This window comes from Poecilia latipinna, unplaced genomic scaffold, assembly GCF_001443285.1.
Source record: "Poecilia latipinna isolate Pla-1442-1.1 unplaced genomic scaffold, P_latipinna-1.0 Scaffold874, whole genome shotgun sequence".
NCBI classification, from domain to species: domain Eukaryota; kingdom Metazoa; phylum Chordata; class Actinopteri; order Cyprinodontiformes; family Poeciliidae; genus Poecilia; species Poecilia latipinna.
This window is the reverse complement of record NW_015113490.1, coordinates 271,392-286,519: the sequence shown is the minus strand read 5'-3', so window position 1 is coordinate 286,519 and position 15,128 is coordinate 271,392. Positions and strand designations below refer to the sequence as shown.

The window sequence follows — 15,128 nt, the reverse complement described above, 5'->3', positions numbered from 1 at the left end:
GGCTCTAATCACGCCAGTAGAACAATTCATGTTCTTTTGTGTTTGTTCTGGTGTCATTTTACATTATGAAGAGGTGAAATAAAGCTTGTTCTTTGCTTGGCACTGACAGTACTGGAGACGTGAATGAGGGTGAGAAATAATAATGAATAAGTAAGGAGATTAAAGCTTAAAAAGGGTTTTGTATTTCTTCTCCTCGTCACTAATGTAAATATTCAGGCTATTTTTCCTGCTCAGTCAGAGTGGAGCTGGGTGTGGGTAGAAGAATACATCTCATTAATGATTTTAATTTTTGAAAGATAAAATTTGTACCCTCATAGGTGGCATTCTGCATCTTCCATTTTATTATCTACAGACTTAATTTGCAGGTCATGACCTTGATTACTTGTATTCAACAGGTAATCAAATTACTCTGGAGGATAATCACAGCAAACCCAACCTGCCAGGCAGGTCTTGTCTTCATATTCAAGCCTTAACGATTTTGTCCTTGGCCTTTTTTTGGCCTTCTACTGGAATGCACATTGCATTGGCAAACCTTACTGGATGCGTAAACCCTAGGATCATCAAAACAACCTTTCATATTCCTCTGGGTCTTTATCTTGCCTTTCCAAATAAGATTATCTTGCAGAAATGCATACTGATGACAAGACAGCAAATTGATAAAAATATTTCTTTCTGAAATTCTTTGTAGAAAATATTTGAATTGCCACAGGAGGTAAAAGCTTTACAAGCACATTGCACAGCTTGGGACTGTAGTGGTTGGCATTTAGCTCGTTGCCATTTTTACTCTGAGAATGATGGATATGGAATATGAATGCTCAGTGACACAATGACCCAGCAAAATGCTGCACCCTTCTCTCAGCTTGTTCCCTGTGCTCACAAACACACAACATTCGCAAAAGGATAAAACCACCGACTTCAAAATGTGAGGTTATTGGGATCAATTGAAGCACAAACTCCTACCATTGTTGCCACCATCGTCCTGCCAATTTAAGTCTATTTGCCTTGGAAATTGGAACTAAATACCTGATGAATATTATGTTAAATATACAAATTAAATGTAGATGGTGACATAAAAACAAATCACCATGACCATAGGAAGTTTGAAGTACATGATGTGTTCCCAGAATGCTTTATATTCTCGCTTTACACAAAGTATCTGGTTAACAATGATGTCTTACAATGTGTGAAGAGCAGGGGAAAAAACAAAAATATGTATGTAGATTTTAGACTTTTGACTTCATAGCGATGACTGACCACTGCATCTATTTATTTTTTAACAAAACCTAGTTCTAAGACTTGTCCCTGAGCACAATGACTAGTAGATATCTGTTTGGGTATTTTATATAGTTAGCTATTGAACACCTGGTAAAAGCGACATTTGAATGTTCTGATATATGCAGAAACTCCCTCTGTTTCTTTCATTGAAACAAATTCAAAAGCCCTGAAAAAAAAAAAATAAAAATGTGCTCAACAACCACAAATGTCGACCATATAAATGAAGGCCCTTCATAATGATTAAATTACGGCTTGTGCCAAACAAAGCAAAGCATTGTGCCTTTCACTGAATATAATTTGCTGGGATTTTTCTAGTGTACGGTGATTAATAAAAGTTTTTTATATATATGTGCGCACGTGTATGCATGTGTGTGTGTGTGTGTGTTGATGCGGTTAGAACTATTGGATTCTTCAAAATGTATTTATTTCAACTGTGCAACAATTGTTTCCAAAATCTTATTTCTCTGCTCTAAAGTTACTTGGATGAAAAAATATGCCACTGCTCGAGTCTATCAGTCATGACAGTTATGTCATCTGTTAGTGACTTTTTCCTCCATTTGCTGGAAAATAACTAACCACATTCAAGAAGCTGTGTAAATGTGGCAGTAAATTGCCTTTGAAACTGATATACAACAACAAAATATGGAGATATCACTGAGCATTTACCAGTACAAACTCGCAAAAATAATAATAAAAAAAAAAGATTTAAAAATGAGCCCTGTCATTCTATGTCAATAGTAATTAAATATTCCTAGAATAAACACCGAACAGCATGTAAGGTAATACCGCAGCATGCTCAATATGTAATGAGATTCACTTTGAAAAATGAATCCCTTCACAATTTACATCTTACTCCCCCCCCCAGCATTTAAACATCTGCAGCTTCTGAGCTGGTTCTGTGTTCAGCAAATCCCAGAGAGCAATCTGTTTGGTTTCATCATCTTCTTGACTTTCTGGTGTCTTACCCTATCCTCAGTCTGGGGGGAAAAAAGCTTTATCACTGTATCATAAGAAAAAGTCTGCACTGAGTAAAGAAGTGTTGATTTTGGATTGATGGTGACAACTCTATTTGCGGCTTATGACTTCCGTTGGATCAAGTGAAACATAAAAAAAAAGATGTCAGTATGTTGAAAACACTTGTAACTTTTTTTTCAGCGTGGTTCAAATTATTTTAAAATGCCACATCTTCACAGCTTGGAAGCTGGATTTCATTGCTTCGAAAGTGGGTCATCACATGTCCTCAAGAATGCATACGTGTAAACATTCTCACAGTTGATGTCTGTTTGACATTGAGATGCACAAAACCAGTCGCATTTACACTGTCAATATTGCCTTTTCTTACTTCTTTACTGTGAGCTCAGAGCGTAAAAACTGTGGTTTAGACATGAAACGCCTAAGTTTGAAACCAGCGCAACACTTTATGCAGTAGTTACATGACAGAGGTCATCTCAGTCCTTGGTGCCCGGCATTTGTGGACAAAACACAAGTTTTTAGAGCTAGAAAATTCGATGCATATGCGTGGGTGTGTGTGTGTGTATGGTGGTGGCGGGGGGTGGGGGGGTTGATGTACCTGTGGGCGTTAACATCACCTGACTGATTCTAACATGCTGACACACGACAGTATAAAGACACACGAGGTGGTTAGTCTGGCACAAGAGGACACAACTCGGCTGCCTCAGACCAGAGAAATCGAGGAAACTGTCATTCATTCAGCTTTGGATGCTTCTCACAGTTTTCCATTCAGGTGAGTTAAAAGACTTTGCATTCTTCCATCATGTTTTTGAATAGAAATAACAAATGGAACAAAATATAGATGTTTTTTTTTTATTTTTCTTGGTTAACATTAAGATCACAATTTCCGATGTAAAATCTCAGTTATGAAAATCTAAGACGTTTCCTTGATTTTCAGCTTAAAAGGTTCAATCAGACTGCATGTACTTAAATCACATAGAAACTGACACAGGTTCCAAAAGTCTTTAGACAAACCAAACAAAATACGAGTGGTGACTACTCCTCATTTTGAATTTAATGCAATCAAATAGGAGAGCGAAATCGAGCAAATTTTCAGATTAAATTAAATAGAATAATGGGATGCTGAAGATGGCAGTAAGGCATCTAATGAGTCTCACCCGGCATGCCTTCACTTGTACATGTGGTCATTTTCTTACACAAAGCTGTAATTTAGTATGACATATAACACGCAAAATCCCTAAATGCCTGAAATTATTTCACTACAGACCTAATGCATGGAAACCTGCTGACCTAATGATTAGGTATGGAATGACCCAGCCTATCTCCAAGAGGTTTTAACAGCTTGCAAAACAAGAAATACAGTGTGCTTATCCAATTTGTTTTTACTGTGGTGTTTGAAGACTGCCAAAAAATATATAAACCTTCTGCACTGATTGTTTAGTAGCATTTCACTAGTAGACATGACATAATCCAAATAGCTCTTTGCATGACTTGGCAAGAACAGGGACTGCACACTAATGTGGAAATTTGGTGCCACCACCACCGCCAGTTGCCATATATCAAGCAGCATACTTATGAGACATTAAAGCTTTAATAAAGTTGAAGGTTGTTATTCATGGGAACTGCTCCAATGGCTTGCCTAAATAATTTTACTGCCTTATTTAGCTCCCCTCTTTCTGTTGAGACACGTTAATAAGAACCTGATTCTAGTCTTGAAGAATACATGTGGGAGTCTTCATCAAAACCAGTTTCTGTATAACATCTTGTGTTTCGTACACTGAGAAAAGCACGTTGGGCACAGTGGTAGGACAGCAAACGGAGTAAGAGGGGAAGAATTTTTAAGACTGTGCAGTTGATGTATTTGAGCTGAACCATCTAATGTTCATCTGCCACAATCAGATGTTTCTATGTTAGATAGCTCCTATTCATCCATTTGTCAGTGACATTTGATTATTTAGTGTGGTATTTTACCAGTTTTCAATGTTGACACTGCATGTCTTTCTACTTTTGTCTCATAGATTACTGAATAAGAGAGAAAAATGAGCGCCTTAAACAAACGGATCCAAGACTACATGTTGGAGAGGAAAAGGCGGCAAACCAGATTGGTGACTAAAGATGGTCGCTGTAACATTGAGTATGGAAACATTAAGTACAGCACCCACTTTGCCTTCCTGGTTGATTTCTGGACCACTTTTGTTGAGATCAGGTGGCGTTTTGTCCTGTTTATTTTCATTGCGTCTTTTACCCTCAGCTGGTTTATCTTTGGCCTGCTGTGGTACTGGATTGCCCGAAGTAATGGAGATCTTGCATGGCAAGAGCCCCCTTCAGATCACATTCCATGCGTTGACAATGTCGTTGGACTCACCACAGCCTTCCTGTACTCACTTGAAACCCAACAAACTATTGGGTATGGTGGAAGAGCAATCACAGCTGAATGCCCTGGTGCTGTAACCCTTGTCATTATCCAGTCCCTTCTTGGAGCAGTTATCAACTGCTTCATGTGTGGAATCATTTTGTCCAAGATCTCCCTACCCAAAAAGAGGGCCAAGACCATCACGTTTAGTGAAATGGCTGTCATCAGTCCCAGAAATGGCACTCTCTGCCTGTCCATCAGAGTGGCCAACCTGCGCAAGACACTGATGATTGGAAGCCAGATCTATGGCAAGCTGCTGAGAACAACAACCACACCAGACGGTGAGACAATCATCATGGATCAAGTGAACATTGACTTCCTGGTAGATGCTGGGAAGGACAACCTATTCTTTGTAACTCCTCTCACGTTGCATCACGTTATTGACAAGAGCAGTCCTTTCTTTGACATGGCAGTGGACACACTACATGACAAAGAGTTCGAGCTTGTGGTCTTTCTGGACGGCACAGCAGAGTCCACAAGTTCTTCCTTCCAGGTGCGAACCTCCTTCATTCCTCAGGAGATCATGTGGGGCTACAACTTCCTGCCGATCATCTCCAAAAGCAAAGAAGGGAAGTACAGAGTTGATTTCTCCAACTTCTCCAAAGTGGTTCCGGTAGCCACGTCACATTGTGCATACTGTTATCACAACATCAAAGGACATCATCTCCATTCCAGAACAGGACAAGACAACCCGGGCTTTGAGGTGATTGAAATTGACAATCCCCCTAATGTCACCAAGATGTGAAACACTTACTGTTCGCGCAGGCTGAAATATCTGACTGGCAGCCCATTGCATGTCCCGACAATGAATTCCTGAAGGACAGACGGTTGCACGAGGCACCTGTGGATGAACCATTTGCCCACAACCAAATGCTTTGCATTTAAACTTGAATCAGATTAACCAATTGTTTTGTTATTCTTTTGTATTTACAAATTACAAATAAGAATCAGGGCACTTCTTGTGAGTTTTGTATGTGTCTGTATGTGAAACCACACCTGTCATGATCACCTGATGAAAACCCTGTTTTTTGGAGGTTAGGTCATGTTAGCTGGTGAAACATGGCTAACTGACACAAAGCTTCTCTGTCAGTGATGACATTTGTATGAAGAAAAGGATTTTTTTTTTTTTTACCTTTCACATGAGTTATTTTTGTTTTAATTAAAAACATGCAATAAGTCACCAAAGAAGGAGTTTTTTTTAAATTATGAACAGATGGTTGATGTGCTAAAAGTGATACTTTGACTTGAAGCAGTATGCTAAACTGTTCAGATAGGCTGGACTCCTAAGCCAGTCTTTCAAAGCTGTGAGTGGTGAGATAGTTTTTTTTTTGTTTGTTTGTTTTTTTTTTATTTTATTTTACAAATGAACATATTTTGAGAGAACATATCTCTCAGACAATGTCTAACTTGGCTGCATGCAGCAAACTCAATTATGTTTGTATATATTTGTCTTTTTTAAAATTGCTTTTACTCAAGAGTAAAATAAACTTTATTTTTGCATTCATAAACATTTGTCTGCAGTAACATTTTTCACACCGAACCAAAGCTGAATGTCACACCTGGTGTGTGATATAGAAGGTCAAACCAACAGAAGGTAAAGGTAAAGGTAATTTTATTTACATAGCACATTTTCAGCGACGAGGCAATACAAATTGCCTGCCGAAGCTAATCCTGATAGTGACTTTTGACCTCTAAACAAAGTTAATTCATGACATCAAACAGGATAACTTTGAGGACGTAGGTGGGAAATTAGAGTTGACTGTAGAAGCCGTAATGCGCTCTTAACTTAAAACCAGAACTATCCATTTGAAAAAAAATCAGCCTATAAAAATATGGTAACAGAAGCTTTATGAGTTTCATTAATATCAACAAATAATTATTAATTCTCTGATGAACTACCTGTATATGCTCAGGAGAAAGTGAGAATATTTCTCTTTTTCTCATGTAGGAAAGAATAAGAGCAAGCTTCTTTTTGACTGGGACATTTCAGTCCTCGCAAAATCCCAGAAAGTCCTCATTGGTCCCACTGTAGCATTTGTTCGGGTTGTATCCACACCTGCTTCAAATTTTCCAAAAAACAGTTCTGTGCAGGCTGTGCATTAAGAACATGTTGCAAGAGCTTGCCTTTACCCTTCAGTATTTTTGGAGCCAGTTCAAAAAGGTTACTAATACACAAATTTAGAGTGGTGTAAATTTTATGTGAAGACTCAAAATTAGCACAGGAATAAAGCATTTCTTTTTTTTTAATGAATAGTGGTTAAACATGAATCTGCCTATTTGTGGCTAATGGGTATGCCACACCCATTAGCTACAATGGGTGTAATCAGTTAATGCTGATTAAAGGGCACCCTTTAATCAGAATAAACAATGGCTTTGACTTTGATTACACTTTGTACTCAGTACAGACATTTTTTAACATAAATACAAAAAAATAATATTTTTGCTTCAATTATTATTTCTTCATCTGCTCATAAAATAAATAATTTAAAATTAGTGAGCAAACCTGGATGAGCATATTAAAAAATATATATATACTTTTAATATGTCCAGGTCAATGTTTTTTTGTTTACAATTTTGATAATTCAAGAAGACGCATTTGCGGCTCGAGTCCGACATAAAAAAAATAAATAAATAATCAGTGCCTTGAAAATGAGAAAGTTTCTCATTTTCATGACATTTTCTTTTCCCTCTGAGGCACTTGAATGATTTGTTTTGCCCATTCGAGTTGACATTTAAATACAATAAATAAACATATAAAGGAAGAAATATGGGTGTCAGATGGGTGTGTCAGTTTTACTGCATGGTTGACTAAGTGTTTGGCGTCATAACTGACGTTTCAGCATTTAGAACATGGCACTGTAGTGTCGAGACATAAAACAGAACAACATCACAGATTGGAAGCCATCCAAAAATATTTATTGAATTTAGTATGGGGAAGATTTGATAAATTATGTATTTCTTCCAATTTATATCCAGTTTATCTGAGGAAGAGATTTTATTTTTAATATTTTACCATTCTATAAATGCAAATTCTATAAGTCTCTTATCACCCTATTTTTAAAGTAAAGAAATTCACAACTTCTCTGTTGCCAGCTTTTGCATGACACAGTTGTGCATGATTCAAACTCAACAAAGCTTTAAACATGTAGAGATGTTTTGTCGTTTTTGAAGGAATGTTATTAAATGCTTTTGACAGCAAAAAGATGGCATTGAGAAAAGAAAGCCTTGCTAATCTTCTTTTGCTGTCAAATATCAGCCATTTCCTAGTTTCAGGTGCATCAGACCTTTGACCACCCTTAGTTAATGCTAAACAACAGGGCAGACATTGCTGCCATTATTTTTAATGACTTATTGTGTGAACAAGCTTATTGACAGTTCATATGACTTTAATTTAATTTGTCATTTAGATTAGAAGCTAATTTTGCTGGAACAAAATGAAAGTTTCAAGATATAAACTAAGGCTGCAGTTCCCTTTTAACTCTTTGATTGTCTAAAATGGCAAAGCATTCTGTGTAAAACATATTGACATACAAATAAGTTTTTTTTATTTGAAATGCAAATGTACATACTTTTTGTACATTCTTTCTTTAGTTGTTTACTACTCTGGGAGTGTTGTCCTTTTAGCAATTGCCATGTTTCAGAGTCTGTGTAGATAACGATTGTTCGATTTCTAAATTAGTTGAATGATCGATTAATCATAAGTAAACCGATTAGTTGTTTCGGTCCGTTCTATTATTCTTTCCAACAAAGTTTTAATATAAAAGTGAATACAAAAATCTAAAAAATGCAGTGTTGAACTTAAATATGTGAATTTGTTTATGTGATTTCATATGTGTTACTGCCTTGCAGCTAGAAGCTCCTGAGTTCCAGTTTTCTTCAGGCCCTTCTCTGTTGAGTTGGCATTCTTCCTATGTGTGTTTATCCTTCTGCTGTTTCTCTCTTGTTCGTTGGCCACTAGAAATAGGCATCAACTTCCCTGTGATCCAAACAAAGTATTGAATATTGATCGACTTCAACTGTGGTGGAGGTAAAGTCAGGCTGAGAAACAGTACTGGAGAGGTAAAAACATTTATTTTGTCACATTTTCTATACAAAAGCCCTTTTTCAAAAGGTTTTACTTCATACATTGCAGGAATTACAATTAATTAATATTAAAAATAATACACTGCTTAATTGTAAAGTTATACACACAATACATATAATGGATTCAACATCCAAAATACATTGCATATATGAAGAAGTAGCATGGGTTCCTCTTCACTGATACTGCTTATAAAACAGGAAGGTTAAGGGTACATTACCATAATTTCTTTATGCTACAAATGACATGTTCCCTTTGGATTTGTTCACTTAAAGCTATACATCTGAAAAGAAAGCTGGATGTAAATATTAATGTTGTATTACTGAGTATCAAACACCTGAAAACCTTAAAAGCACAGGGCTAGTCATGAAATTTAGGTATAAAAAGTGAGTGGCACTGGAGTCTCTCCATCACCGTTATGAACTGCATACAAGGTATAGGAATCATCTCTATTAGATTATGAGTTAAGCAGGCATTTGTGGTTTTAGGATTACAAACAAATAATATACAGATATATTTTTTTTAAACTTACAGGCACTTAAGATGTTACAACTGGATTTTAGAAAACAACACCTGTATGAAAACAAAAAAATGCTAAACTGCATTGCCCAAATGTACAGATATAAAAATACTTAACATGCTCAACATACTACTAGCAGAAATGGACTCAAAAAGTTTGCATTTTTGACCGAGGTCAACTCGTATTAACTCTCTTGGCGTTTTATACTGTGTCACATATGAAAATAACTCTGCATAATTTATACAGTAAGTTGCTTTAATGCCTAGTTGACTGATGCTTATAAAATAATAAAAAAATAGGTCTGACAAACGCACAGCGTTCGCGAATCTGAGGATTTCTTTGTTTCATCTCGTCATACTTCATTGGTTTTTGTTCTTTGATAAATGACTTATTTTCAAGTGTCTATTTTCAGTGACGTCCTTTCAATAATTTCTGAAATTGACAGTTGAAAAGCTGATTATAGTTGTAATTTTGACATGTTTTTACATGATAATGAAGAAACTCTGACTTGAGATTTGTTTGCATTTTGTTGGGCTGGAAGATCAGCGAAAGACCTTTCACCAAACATGCTGTTCTCATGCTAGGATCCAGCCCTGGAGAAAAAAAAAAAAAAAAAAAAAAAACTGCAACATGGGTGTCTGTTAATCAGAATCATGAGGACCATCACTTCTCTGCACTGACCGGTACAACTGGCCTACAAAAAGAGAGAAGACAAAGCCTGGCAGCTTTTATTGTCAGAAAAGATAAAAAAAAAAAAAAAAAAAAGTCAGATTTAACAAAACAGTTATATCTTCTTCAGGACTTTAGTTGTTTACTGGTAATTGATAACGATAAGATAAAGATCAGCAGTTGGAGCGTAACCCTAACACTGCAAGGGTTAGAGCTTTGTTTCTCAGCACATTTTTAAAAGTAGATAAAGACTCGAGGGTTTTTGGATAGTTAAACAACATCCTCAAAAACAGCAAGGCCAATATAACCTTCAAAAACCCCTCACATACTCTAAAATCACTTTCATGTTTTAGATTCATGACAACACATGGACATGCATTATTATTCTTCTTAAATAACCACTTCTGACATATTTTGACTTAGGCAAGGCTTTTCCTTTTAAGAGTATTTCACAAGCCAGAAAACGTTCACATTAATACTGATATGGTTGAGCAACACAAAAAAAAAAAAAAAATCTCAGAATACTATGGCTGAAAGGAAGCAACGAGTCAAGCACTTAGCTTAGTGTGTGGCCTACCAAAAAAAAACAAAAAAAAAAAAAACAAGAGAGAGACACACAGGGCGGGAATTGCTGCAAATTACTGCAATTAAAATCTCGACTTTGCTTCCGCAGCACAATTGACTTAACTCTGCTGTGCTTATTACCTATCATCTCTCTCGACTTCATGCAAAATACATTGAACACATTCTTTAAGCAACTGAGTTGACCCAGGTTCAGCAGAAACATACAGCGCTTCATTTTATGGCATCTAACTCTTCTCCAGCCTTCCAGTTTTGGAGGATAAATTAAATGGCGGCATAGTGAACTATGTATTCCAGTCGCCAATTTTTATTCAGTGCTGAGAAAAGTCCCTCTTGCAAGATATCTTACGTGTCTATTGGAGGCACACATACAAACATACACACACACAACACCCTCCCCCAGCCCACCCCGCTCCACACACACACAAGTAACAATAAACAAGAAGCTGAACAGAAAAGCAAAGAAAAACAGTGGAAAAACCCCAAAAAGGTAGTCGATAAGCGGCTACAGCGTTTTTTTTTTGTTTTTTTTTTTAAGCAAGGTGTACTGAGAAGGACATAAATTGAGACCCATAAGTGGTAGGCCCATGTCTGGTAAGGTAGCATGGAGAAAAGGCTGACACAATCAGGCTCAACACCTTTCCTTTGGCTTTGGGACAAGTATTGGCTTTTAGATGAAGCTTTCAAGACAATGGAAAAGACAGGCACAGGAAACTTAGATGTGCATCTATAAACAGTTGTAATAAGTAGTATTCCATTGTAGACCAAGGTATCCAGTTTTTATAAATTCTTACACACACACAAAAAAAAATCAATTTACTCATTCTTCTTTGAGGAACAGCATTTCTTTAGATGTTTGTTTCCATCAGTTCAGTCTTTGGCATTACAACGAGTGCAGCTCAGCAATTTTGGTAGGGGGAGAAGGTAGGTTTTAAAAGTTGGTCATTGATAGGTGAGAGTTGTTTTAATAGTAACTGCCAAGATGGGATGGCACATGGGTGTTAGGGTGGCGAGGAACGTTTGGGTTTGGGTAGATGCCTGCAGTGGGCGAACTCCAGTACTGAGCAGTGGGTCCAAAGAAATTGGAGGAGGTGACTGGCATAGATGGAGGGTGCGGGGATACAAAGTTGACCTTCTGCTGGTGGGCGTGGTAAGAAGGCACATAGGCTAGGTCCGAGGGGTATTTATACATCGATGACTCGGTGGGGTGCGGCTGCAGTGCCTGAGCAATACCATGGAAGTCGAACTTGTAGGCATAGCGTTTGCCATGCACTTTCGTCATGATATTTTTGTCATAGTAGTAGCGCAGCGCGCGGCTCAGCTTGTCATAGTTCATGTTGGGCTTGCTCTTACGCTCACCCCATCGTCGCGCCACCTCATCTGGATCTGTCATCTTAAACTCTCCATTGGTCCCTTCCCAAGTGATGCACCCTGCATTGGCACTGTCGGACAAGAGCTCCAAGAGGAACTGCCAAAGTTGGATTTGACCTGAGCCTGGAAGTGGACAGAAGAAGAAATCATTGTCATGGACATTCGTGGTCTCTAAAATATAAGCATTTATTTATTTATTTATTATTATTATGTTTACAGATTTCAGTATTTGTCTGATTACAGAAGGCTTAAACATGTCAATAATCTTACCTGGATTGGCAAGACGACTACTGGTGGGGCCCAGAATCTGATAAGGATCTGCAGACAAATGCAAAAGGATGATCAATCTGGAATCAGATTTCTGTGGTATATAGTACAGCAAAATTTCCTGATGGAAAAAAAGGTACAATTGTTATCAGAATCCCTATCAAAACTCCACTCCAAACCCATTGATCGTCTACTGTCTGAATATTTTTTGTGTCAGTCGCACCTGTGGGTTTGGCCAACAAGCTGTATGCTAAAGTTTATATGGCCAGTTTTCAAAATTAATTTCAATTCAATTCGCATCCTATTTGTGTCTGCTTGGAAAACTCAATGTTCAAAAGGCAGTGACCAGTGTTAATGCAACAATTCAAAGTGTCTACCAACAATCTGAGTAGTTCTCACTCTTTGCAATGAGATCCATAGTAAATCATAGACTCTTCTGGCTGCTGCAGATCCCTGTCTTTATGCCATGTATACCTGCACATTGTGCTCAGATATCCAACTGTGGGAAAGAGCCCAACTGAAGCATTAGCCATTAAAATGCATGTAATTTAAAACTAAGCAGTACACTTATTAAGACAGAAAACATTGTTTTCTTTGTAAGTTTTGTTCCAAATATTTTCACTAAAAATGATATCTAAATATATTTTATGCTAAAAACATCAATGAGAAATATCAAAACAAACAGTAGACGTGCAAGTATTGGTCGAGAACTTCAGTCAACTACTCAACATGAAAATATTGCCAAGAAAATAAAAGGCAGGAGTTCACTAAAGTTGTATATGTGGAGTCATATCAAAAATTAAAAAAAAAATATTTTCATTGATCTGTTATCAGAACTCCGTAGTTGCTTTCGCTTTCTTAACTTCTTAGCTTTCTTAACTTATCAGGTTACTCTTAGCAACGTGTTTGAAAACTCTTGCCGCAAGAAAATTCAAGCAAATTCATGCCATTGATTTGATTCCTCCGTTTTTGTATATAATGTTGTATTATTTATACTTAATATACACCGCATAAAAGGTATACGTAGAAAAATAAATAAATGCTACGTGCAATAAGGAATAAGCCACTGTATGTTTAATAACTGAGGGATTGACTCATGTGTTTTCTGTTTTTGTCAGCAGACTCAATCTCTGTGTATAATGGATATTTCAGCTGAGGTTGTTTTCCACTGTTTTTACTGGAGGGTGTAAGTTACTGTTCCTTCCTTTTTAAGATACCTTAGAGGTGTAATGTTAGATTCAAGGCATACTTGGCCATCTCATACTTCTAATGTTTCCTTAAAAAAAACAAACACACACAAAAAAAACTAGAAACTTCTTTATAAACTTTCACATCCTGGAATATTTCTGCACTACATAAATTCAATGCTTTGAAGATCTTTATGGTCATCTTTTAGGATATCTACATTATTTAATGAGCATATCTAATTAACAGCTTAATATTGTGAAATATATTGTAATAAGGGTATTATAAGAAGGTGAAAATCAGTCCACTGTGTCTTGGCTGAGTAGAACAATCCTCTTTTAGATTATTACTTATTTTTGTCAACTTGCTGTAAAGCTTTATTATAGTTACTGGATGCCAAAACATGCAGGTGCATTTCAATATAGTTCATAGTTATACTGGACAAACAAACCACTTTTTCCTCACTTTCTTGAACCACTCTCCAATTTGCATTGTTTGCTGTTATTTTAACTGTCAACTCTTTGTTTTCTCTTAGGTATTTTTCTCTTCATAGTAGCTAAATGTGGTCTAACATTCTGTTTGGCTGTGATACCTTCTTGAAGGAGGACATTGTCTGAAATAGCGCTACCATCAACTAACCATTCTCCTTTCCCTCCAGTCAACTTTTTATTTTCATGAACATCAAAAATAATCCTACAATGGTTAATTTATTTCTTTCTTCTTGTGCATTCTGCTCTGTCTTCTCTAACAGGAGACAGTGTTGGCTGTGACAGATGGCTGCCTGTATTGAGACAGGTTATGCTGGAGGTGATGTGATGCTTTGATTGTAAATTCATTATTGTTATTTGTCACAAAAAGTAGCTGAAAACTGTTTCATATGACCTTCAAATTGCACAACTATGTCTAATGAACAGACTTGTAGTGTAGACATTACTATTACAGACAATGTATCCAGTTAGGGTTCTGCTGTAAACAAAGTGTAATTATGCTTGACTGTCTTAAGTACCAACATCGAGATATGATTGGAAAAAAAGAAAGAATGGAAAAAAAAACAGCTTTATCAAAGCATTTGATACAAAAAAAACGTTATCACTTCAAACAATAAGTTTCGAGTCTGTACTCATCCGACCAAAAGCACAAATGCTACAGAGTAAGGGTAAAGGTAAAGGTAATTTTATTTTTAAAGCACATTTTCAGCAACAAGGCAATACAAAGTGCTTAAGCAGTTACCTGGTTGAGGTCTGGCCTGCTCAGTGGACTTGGTCACATTCTGAGGAACGACAGGTGAGCCTGCAAGAAGGGAAGCAGTCATTGGATGAAGAGGGGGAGACATAACATGATTCAGACACTATATTCATAGGGTGGTCACAGATAACAAGACCACATATCTTGAAGGCATTTTAGCAGAGGTCCAAAGTAAATAAGGAAGTGACTCGACTGTCTTCTGTAATCTTATGGAGTCTTTCCCACATGTCTAGACAGTGTTGATGTCAGTAATACATCTCCTCTGGTGCAAACTCTAGATAAAAGTATTACCGAGTATTTAAAATGGTCCTGAACACCCACTGACAGTGTTTATTTTTGACAAGTAGTGCTAAAAATTCCCTCTCAGTCCGTTTCAATCACTCCTTAGTCAAATGCAAAAATACATAAGTAGATGTTTAATATGTTATTATGTGGGACCTTACCCTTGCCACTGTGCATGTTGTTAGACCACCCTGTCCGCCGTACAGCATCATATGATGGATCTGAAAAACAAGTATTAGAAAAGAAAGATAAAATCATATGTTTTT

The 15,128-nt window shown here is 36.9% G+C and overlaps 2 protein-coding genes across 8 annotated transcripts in view; one reads left to right on the top strand and one right to left on the bottom strand.

The window, feature by feature from the left end:
• Positions 1-2,935: 2,935 nt before the first annotated feature.
• On the top strand, positions 2,936-6,160 carry kcnj1a.1 (potassium inwardly rectifying channel subfamily J member 1a, tandem duplicate 1). Its single transcript, XM_015048301.1, has 2 exons — positions 2,936-3,019; positions 4,266-6,160. The coding sequence occupies exon 2, from the start codon at positions 4,287-4,289 to the stop codon at positions 5,403-5,405; it is 1,119 nt and encodes a 372-aa protein (XP_014903787.1). The 5' UTR covers positions 2,936-3,019; positions 4,266-4,286; the 3' UTR covers positions 5,406-6,160.
• Positions 6,161-10,026: 3,866 nt separating this feature from the next.
• fli1 (Fli-1 proto-oncogene, ETS transcription factor) overlaps positions 10,027-15,128 on the bottom strand; it is a 44,893-nt gene continuing 39,791 nt past the window's right edge. For all 7 annotated transcript variants that reach the window (XM_015048321.1, XM_015048318.1, XM_015048319.1 and 4 more), the window contains 4 exons: positions 15,024-15,083; positions 14,566-14,625; positions 12,154-12,201; positions 10,027-12,006 (listed from right to left, as the gene is read on the bottom strand). In XM_015048321.1, the coding sequence (XP_014903807.1) occupies positions 11,477-12,006; positions 12,154-12,201; positions 14,566-14,625; positions 15,024-15,083 (698 nt within the window). In that variant the 3' untranslated portion in view covers positions 10,027-11,476. The remainder of the gene's footprint in view (positions 12,007-12,153; positions 12,202-14,565; positions 14,626-15,023; positions 15,084-15,128) is intronic.